Source organism: Pseudophryne corroboree, chromosome 4, assembly GCF_028390025.1.
Source record: "Pseudophryne corroboree isolate aPseCor3 chromosome 4, aPseCor3.hap2, whole genome shotgun sequence".
Lineage (NCBI taxonomy): Eukaryota > Metazoa > Chordata > Amphibia > Anura > Myobatrachidae > Pseudophryne > Pseudophryne corroboree.
In genome coordinates this window covers 819,607,556-819,629,606 of record NC_086447.1, presented here as the reverse complement: position 1 = coordinate 819,629,606, position 22,051 = coordinate 819,607,556, and the positions used below count along the sequence as shown (strand labels likewise).

At 41.2% G+C, this 22,051-nt stretch overlaps 1 protein-coding gene across 3 annotated transcripts in view; it reads left to right on the top strand.

Moving 5' to 3' along the window:
* The window catches only part of APLF (aprataxin and PNKP like factor), a 390,356-nt gene extending 384,599 nt beyond the window's left edge, over positions 1–5,757 (top strand). For 2 of the 3 annotated variants that reach the window (XM_063918498.1, XM_063918497.1), the window contains one exon: positions 4,017–5,757. In XM_063918498.1, coding sequence (XP_063774568.1) covers positions 4,017–4,219 — 203 coding nt within the window. In that variant the 3' untranslated portion in view covers positions 4,220–5,757. Of the gene's footprint in view, positions 1–636; positions 1,123–4,016 lie in introns of those variants that run through there. The other variant, XM_063918499.1, reaches the window with a different exon arrangement.
* The last annotated feature ends 16,294 nt before the right edge of the window (positions 5,758–22,051 follow it).

Below are 22,051 nucleotides of genomic sequence, written 5' to 3'. Positions count from 1 at the left end.
TAATGTATAATCCAAGTGCACAGTCTGGAACCTGATCCTTAGAGCAGGAGGTGGGACCCCCAGGCAGTGGGGCCCACCAGTGGTTTCCCCTGTACCCCTGTGGGCCAGTCCAAGCCTGCATATAACATGTCAAATTAAGAAGATATTTGCGGGTAATCTTAATTGATGCCAGTGTTCTTGTCCCACTGATGTGTTGTGTGTGTATATGGTTATTTAGCCATGAATGTGTAGCATAATCTGTGTGTCATTTGCTTTACGAAATATGTACCATTGTAATTTTTAATGCTATGGCAATTGTCTGATTATAGTTAAACATATGTCTAACACAGGGTTAACTGAGGGCAAAACAAATATTATTCCTTGTGTAAACTGGGGATCCTGTGCATGTGCCGAACAGCAGACATCGGAGTTGTACGCCAACTATCGGGTTTGTGTAGAACAGTACCTGAGCCAATATAATACTTTGCTGTTTGTAAATTAAGGCTTCTCGATGTATCTAGTTAAGCTACATAATTTTGGAACTAGGTTAGTTGTATCTGTGATCTTATGTCCTCTTTTATGTTTTACTGCTTCAACTTCAGTCTGTCTAACCATGCCACTGTTTCTTTTTACTTCCCATCATGATGGAATTTATAGGAGATATACGTCTACAGGCATCTCCCGGATAGACAGTGTACCAGCCTCCTTCCCCTGCACCGCCCCATGTAGAAGAAATGTGGGATCTATCCTACACCCCAATCTCTGATTGTTAACTCCGTATCAGAGCTCAAACTACAAGCAGGGAAAGGACCATTTATTTTCTTGTGGACCAAAACTATTTAGCAACAGTAAAAAAGGAAGGCGTATAAGGCAGCAGCAGCCACATTGTGTGTTATCCAGTCATCGGGTATTGTTTGGCCATGAAGATTAGATTCTGAAAAAAATTGTTTTAATTATAATGGACATGAGAAATAACATAGTAATCATTACATGTTTTTTCTCTCGCCAATAAGAGTTAAGAAGGAGGTTAAACTGCATTTTTATAGGCTCATTTGCATTTTCTGTTTTCCTCTATATCTTTGTATTTACTGTTATGAAGAAAGAGATATTGAAGATAACCTGGGTAACCGCAGTGTAGTCTGGAATCTTTGTCGTTATCTTAATGGTTTGCCCTCGAGATACACTCATATTATAAAGTGCGCCATTGAGCAATAAATAGAATCGAAACCTTTTGGATGAGCATATTTGGTCGCACTTGGAAATTAAATTATAGATTTTAATGTTTAACTTTGTTTTCTGTATTTTCCTCCCTTATAAAATTAGTAAAATGCAGATTTGATTGCCCACACCTACAAATTGCTGGAGAATGAACAAGTTAGTAACGTTGTTAGCCAGCCTGTCCATCAGTTTCCATGAGCTGCACTTCTCATGCGTAGTGACATATGCAGATTATTATTTATGTATGGAAAGGTTTCTGGTTTTAACCCTGCCCTGCGTGATGTGGCTCGATAAGCCTTAATACATAGTAATAAGATGAGGTTTTTAATACACATAAATGCCATGCCTCACCACTTCTGTTATCATTACATGGGAATGCCTGAGGCCTGAACATCTAAGCATTACACATATCTCTCTTATGGGTTATGGATGCACCAATTCCCTTTTGTTGATTCGGTTAAGATATTGGTTTATTTAATGTCAAATCCAATTAATTTGACTTTGTATTATGATACACTATCTTCAAATGTAAAGTTACTAGTACAATTAGATATTACAATTGGTTATCACATTTAGTAGGTAGATATATATTTTTTCTCAATTTTAGTCACTTATTTGTTTTGTCTTTATTTTTTTCCATTTTTAAGGGTGGAATTAAATTATGCAAAGCATAATTACTAAATATTTGTTAGCTGTGTTCCTCTGACCCAACAAATGTCTGGCGCAGCATTGCTCATGCCAACAGCAATTTGCTCAGAATGTTTTTTTTCTTCTGTGTTTTTGTGGTTTATTCTTTTGTTTGTTTTAAATAAACATGCAAATTGAATTCCATTTACAAAATGTTGATGGCAGGAATTGGTACAGCCACCCCTGACCTCATAAAACCTCAGGGGAACCAATGGATTGGGTAGATCACCGGTACACAATATTTTGTAGTTATTTCTAACTTATTTGATTCCTGATAATTTTAAATTGAAAGTTGTGGTAATCATTTAATGAACAAATATGGCAGATATACAGTGCATCCGGAAAGTATTCACAGCGCATCACTTTTTCCAAATTTTGTTGTTACAGCCTTATTCCAAAATTGAATAAATTAATTCTTTCCCTCAAAATTCTACACGCAATACCTCATAATGACAATGTGAAAAAAGTTTTTTTTGAGATTTTTGCAATTTAAAAAAGAAAAACTAAGAAATCACATGTACATAAGTATTCACAGCCTTTGCTCAACACTTTGTTGATGCACCTTTGGCAGCAATTATAGCCTCAAGTCTTATTGAATATGATGCCACAAGCTTGGAACACCTATCTTTGGGCAGTTTCGCCCATTCCTCTTTGCTGCACCTGTCAAGCTCCATCAGGTAGGATGGGAAGCGTCGGTGCACAGCCATTTTCAGATCTCTCCAGAGATGTTCAATCGGGTTCAAGTCTGGGCTCTGGCTGGGCCACTCAAGGACATTCACAGAGTGGTCCTGAAGCCACTCCTTTGATATCTTGGATGTGTGTTAAGGGGCGTTGTCCTGCTAAAAGATGAACCGTCGCCCCAGTCTGAGGTCAAGAGCGCTCTGGAGCAGTTTTCATCCAGGATGTCTCTGTACATTGCTGCATTAATTTTTTCCTCTATCCTGACTAGTCTCCCAGTTCCTGCTGCTGAAAAAAATTCCCACAGCACATGATGCTGCCACCACTATGCTTCACTGTAGAGATGGTATTGCCTGGTGATGAGCGGTGCCTGGTTTCCTCCAAACAGGACGCCTGGCATTCATGCCAAAGAGTTCAATCTTTGTCTCATCAGACAAGAGAGTTTTGTTTCTCATGGTCTGAGAGTCCTTTCTGGTGCATTTTGGCAAACTCCAGGTGGGCTGCCATGTGCTTTTTACTAAGGAGAGGCTTCCGTCTGGCCACTCTACCATACAGGCCTGATTGATGGATTGCTGCAGAGATGGTTGTCCTTCTGGAAGGTTCTCCTCTCTCCACAGAGGAATGCTGTAGCTCTGACAGAGTGACCATCGGGTTCTTGGTCACCTCCTTGACTAGGGCCCTTCTACCCTGATCGCTGTTTTTAGACGGCCGGCCAGCTCTAGGAAGAGTCTTGGTGGTTCTGAACTTCTTCCATTTACGGATGATGGAGGCCATTGTGCTCATTGGGACCTTCAAAGCAGTAGATATTTTTCTATACCCTTCCACACATTTGTGCCTCGAGACAATCCTGTCTCGGAGGTCTACAGACAATTCCTTTGACTTCATGCTTGGTTTGTGCTCAGACATGCACTATCAAGTGCGGGACCTTATTTAGACAGGTGTGTGCCTTTCCAAATCATGTCCAATCAACTGAATTTACCACAGGTGGACTCCAGTTAAGTTGTAGGAACATCTCAAGGATTATCAGTGGAAACAGGATTAATTTGAGCTCAATTTTGAGCTTCATGGCAAAGGTTGTGAATACTTATGTACATGTGATTTCTTAGTTTTTTATTTTTAATACATTTGCAAAAATCTACAAAAAAAACTTTTCATATTGTCATTATGGGGTTTCGTGTGTAGAATTTTGAGGGGAAAAATGAATTTATTCAATTTTGGAATAAGGCTGTAACATAATAAAATGTGGAAAAAGTGAAGCGCTGTGAATACTTTCTGGATGCACTGTAAGTTGAGTAAATCGGTCCATGCTGGTGGTTTCACCTTCAATTCATCTGACATTAGCTGTGTATAAGTGTTTGCATATTATACAGAGTGTATTGTGTAGGTCATTTATCATTTTACTTGTGCATCTTTTAATCTCATAATTAGGGAAAATATCCATTTTTTTATTCTAGCAAGAAGCGCTTTGGACGATGACAGTGACAATGACGGTAACCCTAACGACTATGACCTGGAAGACAGCTTCATTGACGATGACGAGGATTTTGACAACACTGATGAAGATTCAGACTGGAAGCCAGACTCTCAGGAAAAAGACAGTGAAGATGTGAAACTGCTCTTAAAAGAAGCAAAAAGATTTGTAAAAAGAAAACGCTGATTAACAATTTTAGTCCTGTTTTAATGTTTGTAAATGTATTTAAAAAAAGCAAAAACAAATATGATGCTCTGTAATTTTGCAATTTGCTATGTGATTGTCATTTTCAAGTTTACAAAATATAGCATGACATCAATAGTATATTTGTTTATATTAATATGATATATTTTCTACTTTACTGCTTAATAATAAAAAGATAATGTTTTGAATTTTATTAAATCAAATAACTATGGCAAGGTTTATATTTAGGGCAGTTCAGGGGGGCCTACGCCCCAATGCTCACCCCACAACTGACACTATATAAATGTATAAAGGTCTTACTTGTAATTATGCCTTATTCAATGTGCAGTCAAATGCTAGTTCCCTACTTTAAAACATTTAGAAGCAGGTGGGGAGGATTGCCAATCCAGACTAAAGGAGTCTCAACCTTCAAGTGTACACACAGATGTGTCCACGTACATCTTTGCTATATCCCGCCATGTATATCAGAGCTTTGCATGCAATAGACTCAGAGATTTAGCCATGCTTTGTGATTTTTCTTAGTTTGCTTCTTTAATATTTTTCTTTATACATATACATATCCCTATTATGGCAAACAAATTTTTTTAAATCCATCCACTCGCTACTCGTGAAAAGCAGCTTAGCCGTGTTTTGCATGTTGTGCCAAATTGAGTAAAAAAACAGAGATGTAAGTGGACACATCTGTATATACACATACTGTAATGTTGGATATATAGGGGGGGGGGGGCCTAGACTGCACACCCTAGCTGTAATGAGAGGGGCTATCTCGCTGAGACTTATAGTATTACACAGGAAAAAAGATGCAGGTGCACTATGCTAATATCGCTATTCATAATTAGTATTGGACTCCACATTGAATATGACATAATTAGAAGTAAGACTTACCCGATGAGGTGACCTGGACGTTGATGGGTAAGCCCATAACTTTGGCCAAATGTATGCAAAGAACTTCTTGATACTTAATTGTAATATATATTTCAATTTTGAATAGTAATGCTTGCATAGTGCGTCTTTTTTTAAGATGAAATATGGAACAGATCCTGAATAGCAAAATGTATACTCAGCAAATTATATTTAATCACATACTGTGCAGTGAACTTTTAAAAATGTTTTATTAGCTGTGATCCCCTTCCCCTGTTACCATAACAGGTCTGTGTCTATGCTGGTTTTTTGAGACTTTCACTACACTCCGTTTTACTAGTGAATTCTTAAAAATAAAATGTATTTTTGCCAAAGCATCACCAAAAACATAATGTATTTAATCAACAGATTATAAATTTATAAATAGATTTATACTAAACATCAATATAAATTATTAGGTATTTGGCACAATACTTCTTTTCTGTAGCTTCTCATGGAGATTGGTCGTTCTGCTATATATATTTAATGTATCTTATTTCATGGTTTATAAAAAATACACAGCATACTGTACATCTCAAGTATAAAGTATGAACAAAATTGCCTTGATGTATACATTACCTTTTTATAAAACAAAAGGATATAAAGTCCACCATGGTTTTTACCACGTGCTGTCTTTAATTGTATCTGGAGGTATTGTGCTGTAACTGTAGACAAGGAGTAAAAGGATACATATGGTCGTTAGGTCGACACAGTTTGGGTCGACCACTGAAGGTCAACATGCATTAGGTCAACATGGTTGACATGTATTAGGTCGAAAGGGTCAAAAGGTCGACATGAGTTTTTCACTTTTTTCGGTTTTTTTTTTTCCATTTTTGGGATTTTTCCATACTTGACGATCCACGTGGACTACGATTGGAGCGGTAACCTGTGCCAAGCGAAGCAAGGCACCTTGCCCAAAGCATTCGCGAGCCATGCAAGGGGACACGGTGCACTAATTGGGGTTCCCCGTCACTTTTTGAAGAAAACGACTCCAAAAAAAGTTCAAAAACTCATGTCGACATTTTCACCTTCGACCTACTACATGTTGACCTAATTTCCATGTCGACCTGCCGCATGTCGACCTAATGCCTATGTCGACCTAATGACTGTCGACCTAAGTTGAGTCGACCCATACCCGGAGTAAATGTATCAAGATGCAGTTGTGCATAATGCAGATTGTCTGTGATTTTGCCAGTGGAGACTAAAATGACAAGTTTGTAAAACGAAAAATTACTGCTTTGATATATTTACCCCCATTCTCCTAGATAACATCCCCTGCCTGTTGACTTTACACAGGCACAGCAGGGTCCTAGGAGACAATAATTAGCCAGGAGAGATTGTCAGGACAGGTAGGTTAATCTTTTTATGGTATTAGTACATTACTCACAATACTACAGTCATGATATTATTTTTCCTGTATGACCAGTAAGTTAATATATACATAATTCTGCATTACCATATTTCACATATTTCATTTAAGTACACTTTAATTTTCCAATCCACTATTTAATCATAGTTGCCTACCCTCCCTCATTCTGCAGGAGACTCCCTGAAATAGCAGCAATCTCCCTGACTCCCTGAATAGTCCAGCAATCTCCCTGACTCCCTGAAATAGCAGCAATCTCCCTGACTCCCTGAATAGTCCAGCAATCTCCCTGACTCCCTGAATAGTCCAGCAATCTCCCTGACTCCCTGAATAGTCCAGCAATCTCCCTGACTCCCTGAATAGTCCAGCAATCTCCCTGATTGCACCTTATCCCCATTATGTAGCTGTTACATTCTTCGGGGAAAAAAGAAATCAGAGATATATACATTCAAATGTGCTCATCAGAGCCATTTCCCTGCATTGGTTATAAGGCACAGAGATCCCTATGGCTACATGCATTTTAAATAAGGTTTCTCGTGGCCACTTACAGTATATGGAACCTCTTGTAAAACACAATACACAAACAAATCCTGAAAAATATCAGTGTCTTTTCTTCAACAAGTAGACTTTATTAACTTTGGGGCTCATTTACATTTGGATGTAAGTCATTTTTATGACACGCCTCTCAGATGTAGCAGTACACGTCCGCGCTGATAGGTGTTACTTTCACAATCTCCCTGAAATGCTTTTTCAAAAGTAGGCAAGTATGTATTTAATGTTCCAATCCACTAGAGATCATATTGGTGCCTCCCGCAGGACAATGATCTAACGAAATCCAGGCCTAGATCCAGGCTTTGAGGGGCCCCAAGGTGTGGAGGGGACCAGCATAATGCTTTTAATTATTAAAAATGCATAATGCTTTTATTTACATCGTCCTCCGGTGGCAACGGTAATGTAATCCCCGGCTCCCGGCCGCCCTGCTCTGAGCCTCTCACCTCGACGTCACGTGTCATGTGACGTCCGGTGCGTCGCTGTGCACCACCAACCCGCCCTTCCCTTCCTACTGCTGCAGTGCTGTGGCCTCCGCGTCCGTCCTTTGAGGAACACAGGCTCAGGCAGCAACTGTTGAGGAGAAAGAGAGCAGCCCAGCAGCGGCCTGACAGACTGCTGGGGGGAGGACAGCTCAGGACAGCCAGGATTGATTTGTTGGTGAGTCAGCAGAGCAGTGCCATGTTTTTTGGGAGTTTATTTACACTTGTTTGATTAACCAGTCATTAATATTAGTACCAATAAAGCTCCAGTGTTTTTCACAGATTTTACTGATAATTTACCAGTAAAAATTTTTAAACAAGCATCTCACATTGAGGTGAGAAATAGGGATCATATTTAACAATTGCTGGACGGACCAAGCTTTCTGCTCATAGTGGGTGTTTGGTATTGCAGTGTATCTTGCACTGAATGCTACACCATTTCTGTGAAAAACACTGGAGATTTATTGGACACTGGTGCAATGGACTAGCCTGTTATATGGATGGTGTAGTAATGGATTAACCTATGGTAATTGTATGGTAACTGTACCCTATCTGTGCCCAACTACGCTGCGGTCAAAACTAATGCTCCATAACACATCATAATTGTTATATGTAGCCAACATCTACAGATATATTTCATCTGTGTGGAACACTGCCCATATTTAATGAAAACATACCACCCTCCTTCTTCCCCCAGGAAGAGACATCACCCAGATGGGCAACATCCCATCTTCTGTAGAACACCAACCTTAGTTAATGTACCACTCAGAATACGTTTTCTGAAAGCTTTGATGTTCTGATACAAAAAGTGTGTGTGGCACTACAAGGCCAAAAGTATGTCCGAAAGTACAGATGGTGTAATGGTTAGCATTACCACTTTAGAGCACTGAGGTCATGGGTTTATTAGATATTAGGGTACAGGGCCCCAAGATATCTGTTGCCAGCCCTGACGGGATCTAAAAAAAAATGATAAAAGGCTGAGATTAGAGTCAGGTTGTATTGCTGGGACATTACTATTCCTGTTAATTTCTGCAAAGCTGTCACTGTGATTAGTCTGTTAGGGAAGCATATCCTTACTTATTTGGTAAGCTGTAGAAAAAGAAGTAAAAGTGATATATTTAATCATTACATTTATATTGTTCTGGTCAGTAATAGACAGCCACTGATAAACTACTGTCAAATACTTCTTTTTGACAGAAAAAAGGACCCGGGAATTTGCCAGAGTAAGCTGGGTCAACCCCGCTCCTTTTTCTGTGTGAAATGGTCAACACAGGTCGAAACTGCCTTGTCTTCGACACTTAAGGTGCATAGACATGGTGAGATTTTGACAATGCGATTTCCCTTGAACTCCCTGGAGCCCAGAACCATCGACATTGACTATCTTTACTTGGAATATTGACTGTGCGATTTTGACTATATACAATGTTGACTATATGTTGACTATACTAGAAACTAGATTGTACACAATATAGTCAAGTCGTGAGTCGGTACAGGGTGTGGTTTGTGCTGTTGCATCATCATGTCCACGCCCCCTGCTATACAATGCTGAGATTACCTGCATTGCATGGTGGGGGGTGGCTATGATGGCACAATTAAGAGTGAATCGTGTCATCACCCAGCTAGGTGGCAGGTAGCTGTCACCTCCGGGAGAGTTGCCAACTATTCCGGGCGGCCAAGAGCACCACTTGGTTTTCGGGAGCCTCTCGACTGTTTCAGGAGAGTAGGCAAGTATGATACAGACTATAGCCACTCTTGGCAATGTGCAGGAGAGGATGATATAAGTGAGGAAAGTGACACGAGGGTAGAGGGCCCTGCTCATGAGAGCCTACAATCTGTATTCATTGACTGGAGGTGCAGCTAAACATAATGCAACTCTAAATACATAGAAATGTATTTAGCTTGGACAAGTTTACAATCCTACAGTACGCGCAATGCTAAATCACTCCCTGGTACAAGTTCTTGGGTAAGATTATTTATTGTAGGTACTCATTTCTCCCGAGGTTACATCTTGTTAATTTGCATATTTTAGGAAAGAATGTGACATCTGTGTATCTGTATTCCATCAGGAAACATGTCACTGGTTGCCCTGCCTGTTTCCCATCGTCTACTTTCACAGTTAGCAAATCAGTTTGCTTTGGGAAAGTAATTAAACCAAATAAATATTTTCATATATATGTAAAATAATCCATGACCCGTTATTTAATAAAAGACCATATTCACAAGTGGGGTTTTTATTAACGGCTCACACTTCTTTAAATATTTCTTTGAATATGTAATTGAGGTTCTCTCCAAAATAATTCTCAGAAAATATTTTTTTTCCATTGGACTCATATTAAGTTGTTTTTCTTTAAATTATGTAACAGAACAAAATGTTCATCCCATTTAGAATGTGTTGTAACGCCTTTTTGCCGGCAGAGAAGTTTTTCCCTTTTATTGTAGAATTTTGGAAAAAAGATACATTTTTGGACCCATGTTTGCATCCTTCTTGTGTTCTTGAACAAGTTCCTACTATCGCAATCAGGCAAGAAGACAAGCCCACACCACAAATGGTGTTTTGTGACATCATGCAGAAAGATGCACCGTTTGTAAACAGGGCACATATTATTAGCATATAATGATGATGATGACTGATGTGTGGCTGCAACAGATTGCATCTTCTATAAAAAAAAAAAAAAGAAACAATTGGGTCTATGTACACTCATGCATCATCTCTCACCCACATGCAGAAAGAGAGACTCCATGTGAATGGATAAAATATTTTGGGGTAGATTTATCAAATCTTGGAGAGCGATAAAGTACTAAACAATCTGCTTCTAACTGGCATTTTACAGACTGCTAGAAAAATGCGAGAAGTTCATATTTTTTTTTTTTTTTTTCGGAGCAGACAAAAGTGATGTGTACAATAATTAAGAAAATAAAATTAATCCAGAGAGTGTGTTAATTATAAGGTGTTTTTTGTTTGAACAGACCCTACATTTTCCCATACGTATAGCTAATTTGGGTTGGTTTCTGGACTACACATATAAGCTTGTTTTATATATATATATATATATATATTATATAGCAAAAAAGGATATTGACTCACTGGGTGATCACGAAATCTCTTAAACCACGAAGCTTACAATCTTGAAACTTGCCAGCTAGCTTCTCCTTAGGTCTGAGGTGCTTGATAAGAAACGGTTTTACAAATGTTACTGTCCATCCACAGAAATTGCCAAAAATTTACGTATGTCTATATGTATGTTCCAGCATAACTCTGGAATGCTTGCAGCAATTTACACCAAACTTGGTACACATATGATTTACAATCTGGGAACAAACACTGTGGGGTAACACACCCCTAGGGGTGGGACAGCAGCACAGACTCTATCAGGACATGCAGGATATGTCAGTGACGACAGGGCTTCATGTTGCAGTGACATGATGTGAGGAGGCGAATGGAGGTAGTAGGAAGCCACATGCTGAGAGTTATATAGTGGGAGGAGCAGGGTCCCCAGCAGCGCAGAGTATATTAGGAGATGCATGATATGTCAGGCAGGACAGGGCTGCATGTGACATGTCAGGAGGGGAATGGAGGTAGCACGAACCCACACACAGAGTTATATAGTGGAAGTAGCAGGGTCCCCCAGCAGCACAGAGTATATCACGAGATGCATAATGTGCTGCGCTATATAAGAAACTGAAAATAAATTTATCATTTCATAGGGGCACTGACATGATGTGAGGAAGGGAATGGAGGCAACAAGAAGCCACAGACTGAGAGCGGTATAGTAGGAAGAGCAGGGTCCCTTGAGGGACCACAAAGGGATCCGGCCACTACACAAAGTGGGTCAGGGAAGCAAGATATGCCTATATACTAGATCTCCAACCAACATAAATTAACGAACAACTATAATTCTAATTCACCATCCTTATCCTGTAGCGAAGCACAGGTATTCAGCTAGTACTACATAAGACCCATTTTTCAGGGTCCTTTACCAAAAGCAGATGATAAGTACAGTATATTATGATTCAGCACTTTTACAGTTATGTTGACAATCCCATTTTACCTGACACCCTGCAGTTATCATGGCCATACACGGAGATCTTTCACAGTGTATGGCGCCCAATATCTGCGCTCATTCCCTGAGGGGGTGGGGGGGAGATACTTCTCCATTCCTCCCCTATGAGGGAACAGGTGACATGTCCATCGTTTGGACGCAGCAATGTATACACTGCCCAATGCGGCCGACCTTCAACATAGAAAGTATCACATCAGACAAGCTGGGTGGCCCGGTATTCCGAACTGGTTATTTTTCGATTGGTCGCCCGCATACTCAGTACAATTACCTGAGTGATCTGCCAGTATTGGGCGGATCAGCTAGAACATTGTAGCGTGTTTACCCTGTGTTAGTAATTCCATGTAACTGGGAGTGCAGGCCACAATACTTTCCTGTGCTGAACCTAGCGCATATGCTGTTAAAAAGTAGGGACACTTCTCAGAGTAATACTAAGGAGGCACACAGAGGGCGGGTTGCAATGAGGTCCGAGTTCGGCGGCAGTGCGGGATGCCGGCCACACCTGGGCGGTTTTATTAAAGGGGCAAACATTTACAAGGCATGGTTTAGTCTTGTAAATGATTGCCACTTTAAAAAAAAAATGCACAGCCGCCAAACTCAGACTTCATTACATCCCGGCCCCAGAGTTCATTCAAAAGTAAACAACAACAAAAAAGCTATTTTATAGTAATAAACTAGAAACATCACTCACTTCAATGTACACAGGCGTGAACGTATTTAATCCAGTGAAACTGCAGTTTAAAGAAACTAGAAAAAAAATCATGAAACAGCAAATAAGATCTAGGGCTAAATAAAACAGCCTGCGCAGAGCAGAAAGTGCGGGATTTTGTGCCAGTCTGGACGGATTTTTAAAGCACCAATCGTTTACGTACACTGCAAAACCCTCTGGACAGACCTCACTTCCTGGTCCACGCACGCTCGTATGTTTAGCCCATATACTCCAGCATCTAAAAACTAGTGTTTATAAAAATTGCTGCAACAGTGGTCATGGCACTTAAGCATCAGGGCGGCAGAAACCAAGGGTTAGGTGCCAATGAAAGGAAGAATTGAGTAGATGATAGTATAACTAAGGGAAGTCAAAGCACATGAGGGAAGAGGGCCCTGCTTGTTAGAGTTTACATTGTAAAGGGGAGGGGCAGACATAGATGGGGTAGACAGCATGGAACAGAAGGTTAAGAGAAAGATGGCTGGATTTGATGAAGAAGTGGGTCTTGAGAGTTTTGTGAAGGTAGGGAGTAGAATGGGCAAAATCTTGGAGGCGGGAATGGGAAACGGGTAATCAGTAGGATAGGGCGGCATTTATTAGTGGAGTGTGAAGGGAGATGAGATCGGAGATGTAATTGAGACAGGTGTGGGTGAGGGCTATGTGAGTGAGTGTGAGAAGCTTGAGTTGGGTTCTGAAGGGTAGGCAGACGTAGTACATTTGGAGAGAAAGATGAGCCAGGCAGCAGCAATGAGGATAGATTGGAGCAGAGAGAGGCGGTAGTCAGGAAGGCCAGATAGGATGATACTACAGTAGTCAAATCTGCAGATGACCAGTGAGTGAATGAGGATCTTAGTAGCATCCAGGGTGAGAAAGGGTCTGATGCTGGAAATAGTTTTGAGATGGAAACAGCTTCATTAAGCTGAATGGGCCAGTAAAAGAAAACCCACCGTACAAAGCCAGTATGGCATACTCATGGTAGTATATTTACAAAGCGGCAACTTCTCGAGGGGTTTGACCTTAAAATTTAAAGTAGTTTTAGCAATAAGGGTAAAACACATTGTGCTTTGTGCTAAATATTCGTGTTGCTTCAACTGAGGTTAAACCAAGAAGCGGCGGCTTTTGCAAATCGACGAAAAGGAGCACTGCACTTTAACAAGGCTTTCTGCAATATAAACCTTTATGACACATCCAAGGGCAACGGCAAAATGCCTGTCTTATTTTAAGGTCACGGCTTAAATCAGATTTATATTACATGCAGCACTTTTGTGTGTGTAACACTTTTTTATTACATTGCTAAGTATAGACTGAGACTGAGGATCTAGTTTACATTCCATGCTGCGCTGTCAGATGCCAGAAGAAAGCAGCTCTCCCGGTGTTTATTCAGGTGATAAGATTGAATTGTAGGAAGACCCATATCTCACCCCATTGGATTTCTATTTCCTGCACGCTGTAACGCCAGCGAAGATCTATTGTTACCAATGCACTAGAAGTTAATTACTGTTGATACCTATATCCTTCATAAATATGATTGTGACATTTTACCAGAAATCACCTGTGTGAAAAACTCTACATTCTCATTCTCTTATTGCACATTCATCTATTTAATATGCACACCCATGATACAGACACTTCGGCGTGCTTTATGACGGAATTATAGGCTCGGAAACATTACCTATGCCTAATCTATTATATTCTTGTTTTGGCCTCCAGCAATTGCATTTGATACTTCATCACATAATGCGCATTATCAGAAACCAAATACTCACTGCCTGGATCATTTCTGTATCTTTATCTATCTGTAATTTCTATGATTTACAGTTATTGGATAATAGACTTAATACACCAGCGTTGTGTTAAAGTCATTTATACCTGGTGTGTTCAACATTTGACCCTTCAGCTGCTGTGGAACTACACATCCCAGTATGCCCGCACAGTTTTGATATTAGGAGAGAGTTTCCCAACCTCAGTTCTCAAGGCACACTAAAGGTGAGTACACACTAATAGATATATCTCCAGATCAATTGATCTGCAGATATATCTATGGACGGATCGGGCAGTGTGCTGTGCATACACTGCCCGATCCGTCGGGACTGACGTCATGAACTGGGCGGGTGTGTACACACTCCCGCCCAGTTCAGCTGTTAATCACTGCCGGCCGCCGCAGCATGTGTACGGGCGGTCGGCCCACCGCCCCGTTCACACACAGCGACGCGCCAATATATCGGTAGATATATTGTCCGTCGGCTGTGCTGCGCGGCCGACGCGATACGTCTGTGAACGACGGAGTTCGCAGACGTATCGCCCGTACACACTGGCCGACGGACCCGCGATATATCGGCCGTTCAAGAGAACGCCGATATATCGACCAGTGTGTACGGGCCTTAACAGTTCAGATTTTCATGATATCCATGCTTGAGCACAGATGGTTAATTTTATAGTAACTGAGGTACTACTTAAGTTACATGTGCTCTAGTATGTCTATCCTGAAAACCTGGACTGTTATTGTGCCTTTGGGACTGATATAGGGAACCCTCATGTTAAAACTGTAACAGGACATGCTGAGATTTGGGATGTCTAGTTCCACACAGCTTTCCACTGATTTATAAAGTGTAGAACAGTGTTTCCCAGCATCAGCCCTCAAGGCATACTAGCAGTCCAGGTTTAAGGATTACTATACTTGGGCATTAGTACCTCAGGAATTTAACCATCTGTAATCAAGCATGGATATCCTGAAAACCTGGACTGTTAGTGTGCCATGAGGATGGAGGTTGAGAAACACTGGTGTAGAATCTTAAGAAATAGCATCGAGTAAAACACAATGGATTAGAAATGTGCTGAGAAAATAATCTTTTCATTGTTACTAAAACAAAAATGTGGGACTACAGATTAAATTAAACTATAAATTGGTACTGCAGATTTAGTAGAGCATCTTTTGTTTAGCTTTACAGCATGATCCAGTTGTGACATATATGTTGCACTAATATCCAGCCGTGACTGATTTACCTATACATAGGTAAGTGGACAGAGCCAGTGTGGTTTTATCTGGTACATTTACTTTGTACTGACGAGTATCGGATTGTGCAGTAAGGTATCAATAGAGTTGTGTGATTCCATGAAACTGTAGAATGGCTGTATTCTAAGTGACAGTTCATACAAAAACGTCATAAGGCACTAAGGGGGACATTTACTAAGCAGTGATAAGAGCAGAGAAGTGATCCAGTGGAGAAGTTGCCCATAGCAACCAATCAGCACTGAAGTAACATCTAGAATTTGCATACTATAAAATGATACAGAGCTACTGATTGGTTGATGGGGAAATTTCTCCACTGGCTCACTTCTCCTCTCTTATCAATGCTTAGTAAATGTTCTCCTTAATATAATTTTGCATTGTATGATCTAAATATTTGTGATAGAAATTAGAAAAGATAATCTTCTTTAATAATGAATTGCTTTAAACGACACTTTAACATTTTTAGAATAAATTACCAATTAAAAAAATACTGTACTTTCAAAAAAATGTTTATTTTATACAACGAAGATACTCTATATGTGATCTATTAAACAACATAGGATGATATTCAGTTGCCCCCAATGCCAGCAGTTATTGGGGATTTTATTCCGCCTACCTGAGGCATGGTAAAAGAGATCCCCAATAACCAGCCCTATCAGCCCCTTTATTTATTTATTTATTTTAAAAACATTTAGGATCCTATGTGTTTTTGTTCAAAACAGAACATTTTTCAGGTGAAAAAAATGGGATACGGTCGTTAGGTCGACACAGCTTAGGTCGACCACTGAATGTCGACATGCATTAGGTCGACAGGTCAAAAGTGAGTTTTTCACTTTTTTTTTCCATACTTGACGATCCACGTGGACTACGATTGGAACAGTAACCTGCCCGAAGCATGGTAAGCGAAGCGAGCCATACGAGGGGACACGGTGCACTAATTGGGGTTCCCCGTCACTTTACGAAGAAAACAACACCAAAAACTCATGTTGACCATTTCACCTGTCGACCTAATGCCCATGTCGACCTTCAGTGGTCGACCTAATGACTGTCGACCTAAGTTGAGTCAACCCAACGACCCAAACAAATGGTAAATAATTGGATAGGGAGAAAAAAAAATGTTGCAAACTTATTTACAAAGTGTGAAAAAATGAAAAAAATAATAATAATAATTTGGGTCTAATTGAATATCCCCCATAGTCTGAAGTAATTCACCTATTTTCAAGTTTTGTCTTTTTTTTTTTTATATTTGCCACCTTTGTGTTGTGCCCACCTTTTTCCATCTATCTGAGCATATGTGCTTTCCTAAAATTCTATATATGTTACTGTGGAAATGATCCATAGCGGAATCAGGTGTCATTAATACAAAAATACTGGAAAATTCCATGGGAACAGGTACAGGTATAGGATCTTTTTGTTAAACAATTTCTGAAAATAGTAAAAAAGAGAAAAAGAGAATGCTATGATGGTGCTGCTTCAAACACTTTAGGTGGTGCTCTAATAATGAGTTCTGGCAATGTCACGCTTATGGGCAGACTGAGACTGGAAGAAGCTGAACTGTGTAGCATTAAGGTAAGCTTGTGTGTTTGTGGTGGTGGGGGGTTATTGTCACAGAACATTATATATTGACCCTAATGTATCTTCCTAATGTATTTGCTTTCTATCTCTATTCTCAGCTCTATCCGTGTGAGACCCTCGGCTCCAATATCTGTGTGAGACCTTTACTGTAGCTCTAATGTATGTGTGAGACCCTTAGCTCCATTGTCTATTGAGAGTTAATAGACATAGAGAATGTGGGGAGGGGGGCAGCACAGTACAGGACATAGAGATGGGAATATGGAGGAGTCTGATAACATAAAAGGCACATGTGGGGTGGCTGATGTCACAAAAGGGGCATATTGGGAGTCTGAAGGCACAAAATTGGCATGTGGAAAAGTCTGATGGCACATAAGGGGCATGTGGCTGGTTTCAAGGGTCTTATCGGACCTGGTCAGACAATTTTTCCATGTTTACTCCCTTTCATGCCAATTCTGACTATGCCACTGCCTTTGAGATAATGAAAACCATAGAACTGCTTTGTGGGTTTTTCCCCTAAAGTAAATTGCGTTTCCCATATACAGTGGGGATCGAAAGTTTGGGCACCCCAGGCAAAAATTCATTTTAATGTGCAAAAAGAAGCCAAGGAAAGATGGAAAAATCTCCAAAAGGCATCAAATTACAGATTAGACATTCTTATAACATGTCAAAAAAAGTTTGATTTTATTTCCATCATTTACACTATCATAAGAACAGAAAACAAAAAATGGCGTCTGCAAAAGTTTGGGCACCCTGCAGAGTTAATACCTTGTACTGCCCCCTTTGGACAGCTGAGACCTGGCAGTGTCATGGATTGTTCTAAATCATCGTCTGGAAAGACCAGGTGATGTCAATCTCAAAGGTTTTAAAAGCCCAGACTCATCTGACCTTGCTCCAACAATCAGCACCATGGGTTCCTCTAAGCAGTTGTGTAGAACACTGAAACTAAGAATAGTTGACGCTCACAAAGCAGGAGAAGGCTATAAGAAGATAGCAAAGCGTTATCAGATGCCCATATCCTCTGTTCGGAATGTAATTAAGAAATGGCAGTCATCAGGAACAGTGGAAGTTAAAGCAAGATCTGGAAGACCAAGAAAAATATCAGACAGAACAGCTTGCAGGATTGTGAGAAAAGAAAGTCAAAATCCACGTTTGACTGCACGATCCCTCCAGGAAGATCTGGCAGACACTGGAGTTGTGGTACACTATTCCACTATAAAGAGATAATTGTACAAATATGGTCTTCATGGAAGAGTCATCAGAAGAAAACCTCTTCTACGTCCTCACCACAAAAATCAGCATTTGAAGTTTGCAAATGAACATATAGACAAGCCTGATGCATTTTGGAATAAAGTTCTGTGGACCGATGAGGTTAAAATAGAACTTTTTGGCCGGAATGAGAAAAGGTACGTTTGGAGAAGGAAGGGCACAGAATTTAATGAAAAGAACCTCTGTCCAACTGTTAAGCATGAGGGTGGATCAATCATGCTTTGGGGTTGTATTGCAGCCAGTGGCACAGGGAACATTTCACGAGTAGAAGGAAAAATGGATTCAATAAGATTCCAGCAAATTTTGGATGCTAACTTGATGCCATCTGTGAAAAAGCTGAAGTTAAAGAGAGGCTGGCTTCTACAAATGGATAATGATCCTAAACACACCTCAAAATCCATGGTGGATTACATCAAGAGGCGTAAACTGAAGGTTTTGCCATGGCCTTCACAATCTCCTGACCTCAACATAATTGAAAATCTATGGATAGACCTTAAAAGAGCAGTGCGTCAAAGACAGCCCAGGAATCTCAAAGAACTGGAAGACATTTGTAAGGAAGAATGGGTGAAGATACCTCAAACAAGAATTGAAAGACTCTTGGCTGGCTACAAAAAGCGTTTACAAGCTGTGATACTTGCCAAAGGGGGCAGTACAAGGTATTAACTCTGCAGGGTGCCCAAACTTTTGCAGATGCCATTTTTTGTTTTCTGTTCTTTTGAAAGTGTAAATGATGGAAATAAAATCAAACTTTTTTTGACATGTTATAAGAATGTCTAATCTGTAATTTGATGCCTTTTGGAGATTTTTCCATCTTTCCTTGGCTTCTTTTTGCACATTAAAATAAATTTTTGCCTGGGGTGCCCAAACTTTCGATCCCCACTGTAATGCTGTTTGTTTAAGATACTTACCGTACATATGTAACACCCCGGGGTTGGTAGGTATGTCTAAGTGGTTGGAAGAGATATCACAGATGTTCAGTGGCCATGTGACAGACCTTTTCCCTAAAGTGTTCTACCCTGTATCTTGGACCTGATTCAGCACAGATTGCAAAACTTCCTAAAAAGCATTTGCTGCGATCAAATTATTGCCGCTCAGAAATAAAGAAAAAATGTCCATCAAAGAAATTGCGAATGCATCGCAATGCGACATCTGATCGCATAACCATACGCAAATACCGAAACATCAAAGAGTTTTTCCAACTGTGCCAGGCAAGGTCGTCCACAATTCTGCATGTGCAAGAGGCTGGAAGTGGACATTGCTGATGTCAGAGACCCACCTGAAAAATACCTTGCCACGCCTGCGTTTTTACAAACTCCTGTCAATGAACACGAGTTTTATGGTAAGAACTTACCCTTGTTAAAACTCTTTCTGCGAGGTACACTGGGCTCCACAAGGAATGGACAATGTGGTGTAGAGTAGGATCTTGATCAGAGGCACCAACAGGCTCAAAGCTTTGACTATTCCCAGAATACATAGCGCCACCTCCTATATCACCCCGCCTCCCTGCACAGGATCTCAGTTTTTAGTTAACCAGTCCAATGCAGTAGCAGGAAAAGAGACGACAATGGTTAGTAGCCACAATATGCAGCTCCAGGGCAGGAACATTTGCAGAAAATGGCGCCCTGGGGCTGGGGGAGGGGCTTCAGGTCCAAGCTCTATCCCCCTGCTGGCAAAACCACCGGGTACTGCGGGCTCTAATAAAACGGTTTATAGAGAAAACCTGACCTGTCCCATGCCCTGGTGATCTAGTGGGATCGCCTGTACTGCCACAGTGTCCAGCGCGTGCGGCACGCCTCCCACTGACCGCGCTGGATCGCGATAAAGACCGGCTCCCGCAAGCGGGACCCACTTACCACCTCCCAAAGCGCGGCCACGCGATCCCGGAGAGCCCCCGTCGTGTGTGCCTGACAAGAAGAAAACCGGAGCCTCCTGCTGTAGTTACCCGGCAACCAGGGCTCGGGAGTGTACAGCACCGCTGGGGAGAGCCGGAGCTGCAGCCGTGAATGTCCTCTGACAATTACCACTGCTGCTGCCCTTGAAGTCTTCACTTTTTTCCTCAGAAAAAAAGCTCTTCTTAGGGCTGCCTGGAGCAGCCCCTCTGTAAAGTGCCTGCTACTGCAGCACCAACTACAAAACTGAGATCCTGTGCAGGGAGGCGGGGTGATATAGGAGGCAGCGCTATGCATTCTGGGAACAGTCAAAGCTTTGAGCCTGTTGGTGCCTCGGATCAAGATCCTACTCTACACCCCATTGTCCATTCCTTGTGGAGCCCAGTGTACCCCGCAGCAGAAAATGCAATTACGTTGAAGCACAGTGCGTTCACAGAAATATTCGCCAAACGCGGGTGCGCATGCACAATCATTTGATAATCAGATGGATTGCGTTTTCTCAATTTTGCAATCCGTGCTGAATAGGGTCCCTTGTCTGTAGTACCTTGCTCATAGAGGTAAGATAGAGTCATATGCAACAGGAATGTATAGACAGCAATTCCAACATGATGTCTTTTTATTGAGCTGCAATGAACTCTGGATTAGACAACCACAAGAATAAGGTGGTATTGAAGATTAGCAAATCACAGTGGACATATAGCTTACAATACACTGGAACATTTAGTAATTCAATCGATCAATCTAATCACAGATATCTGCATATTCCAAAAACACAACAATAATGAGGGTGATAAGGAGAGTGCTGAAAAATACAATTCTCAATGACAGTTTTTACAGTATATACCTAAATTTCCATAATAATGATGTTTCACTCTTCACAGGCAAATTATGTTGGAGCTCTCTTTTGATCCCGAAGTGCCACAGTTTTGCAATGGAGAGGTAATGGCACTTGTAAAGCAGATTTGTCCAAGGTTTTAATAGAAATATCACTGTGAATCAGTTGTGCAAAAAGGATGTAGATAGCAAAGGTATCCTAGTGTCTCTAAGAAAATCAGCTTACTCTGTAGTAAGGGTTCCTTGGATAAATTGAAATCGGTCTTTCCTTCTCAAGTAACTCAATATGCCTTGGATAAACAACTAATTATTTTTACTACTTAAAGAGGCTAAATGTGTCTCAAGCTCTTCTTAGAAAATGTGTCTCTGTCCTGATAACTGCATTCAAAGTAAGCGGCTATTTTGTAAGCTGTTGTTTTAGGGCCCTTCTCTCCATAAAATAATGCACTGTGTGTGTCTCAGTGGTTCCCAGGGTTTACAAGATGGGCATGGCTTCTGCACCTTTTAATAGGCCTGGCGGTGTCCGATCCCCAGCTGCGACATCTCATGCCCAGTCTCCGGTTCTCTGTGCTCCGGTAGCACCCTGCTGCTTCTGCTCTGCAGCACTTCTCTCCACCACGCAGCATGACCACCTGGTTTGCTCTGTCTGGTCAGACTTCCTTGTCTGATCAGCGCTTACCAGCTAGAACATGTGTCTGGACTCTGGTCTGACCTCTGGTCGGTACCAGCACGACACTGTAAGTCACTTTTAAAGAGGCACACAGCCACAACTTTCTGGGGTGCCACACATACCATTAGATCTGAGTAGTACAGTACAAACTTGGTTTTGTGTGAGTAGGTGTGATGTTCGGAACACAGTAGGAGGCAAACATAGGGGGTAATTCAGATCTAAATTTAGCACATCTGCGATCATTTACTCAGACATGTGAGGGGACGCCCAGCACAGGGCTAGTCCGCTCCGCATGTCTGGCTCTGCCCACCGCAAGGGTGCAAAAGCATCGCACGGCGACAATGCTTTTGCACACAGCGAGAATCTCCCTGCCTGCGCAGCTCCTGCCCACTGACAGGTTGCTACCCGCCGCGTCCCACACACAGCCACCGCGGCCCGCAACAGTCCACACATGCCTGCGTTGTCTGGACTGCACCCCGCAAACGGTGTTCTACCGCCATTGGCACGCC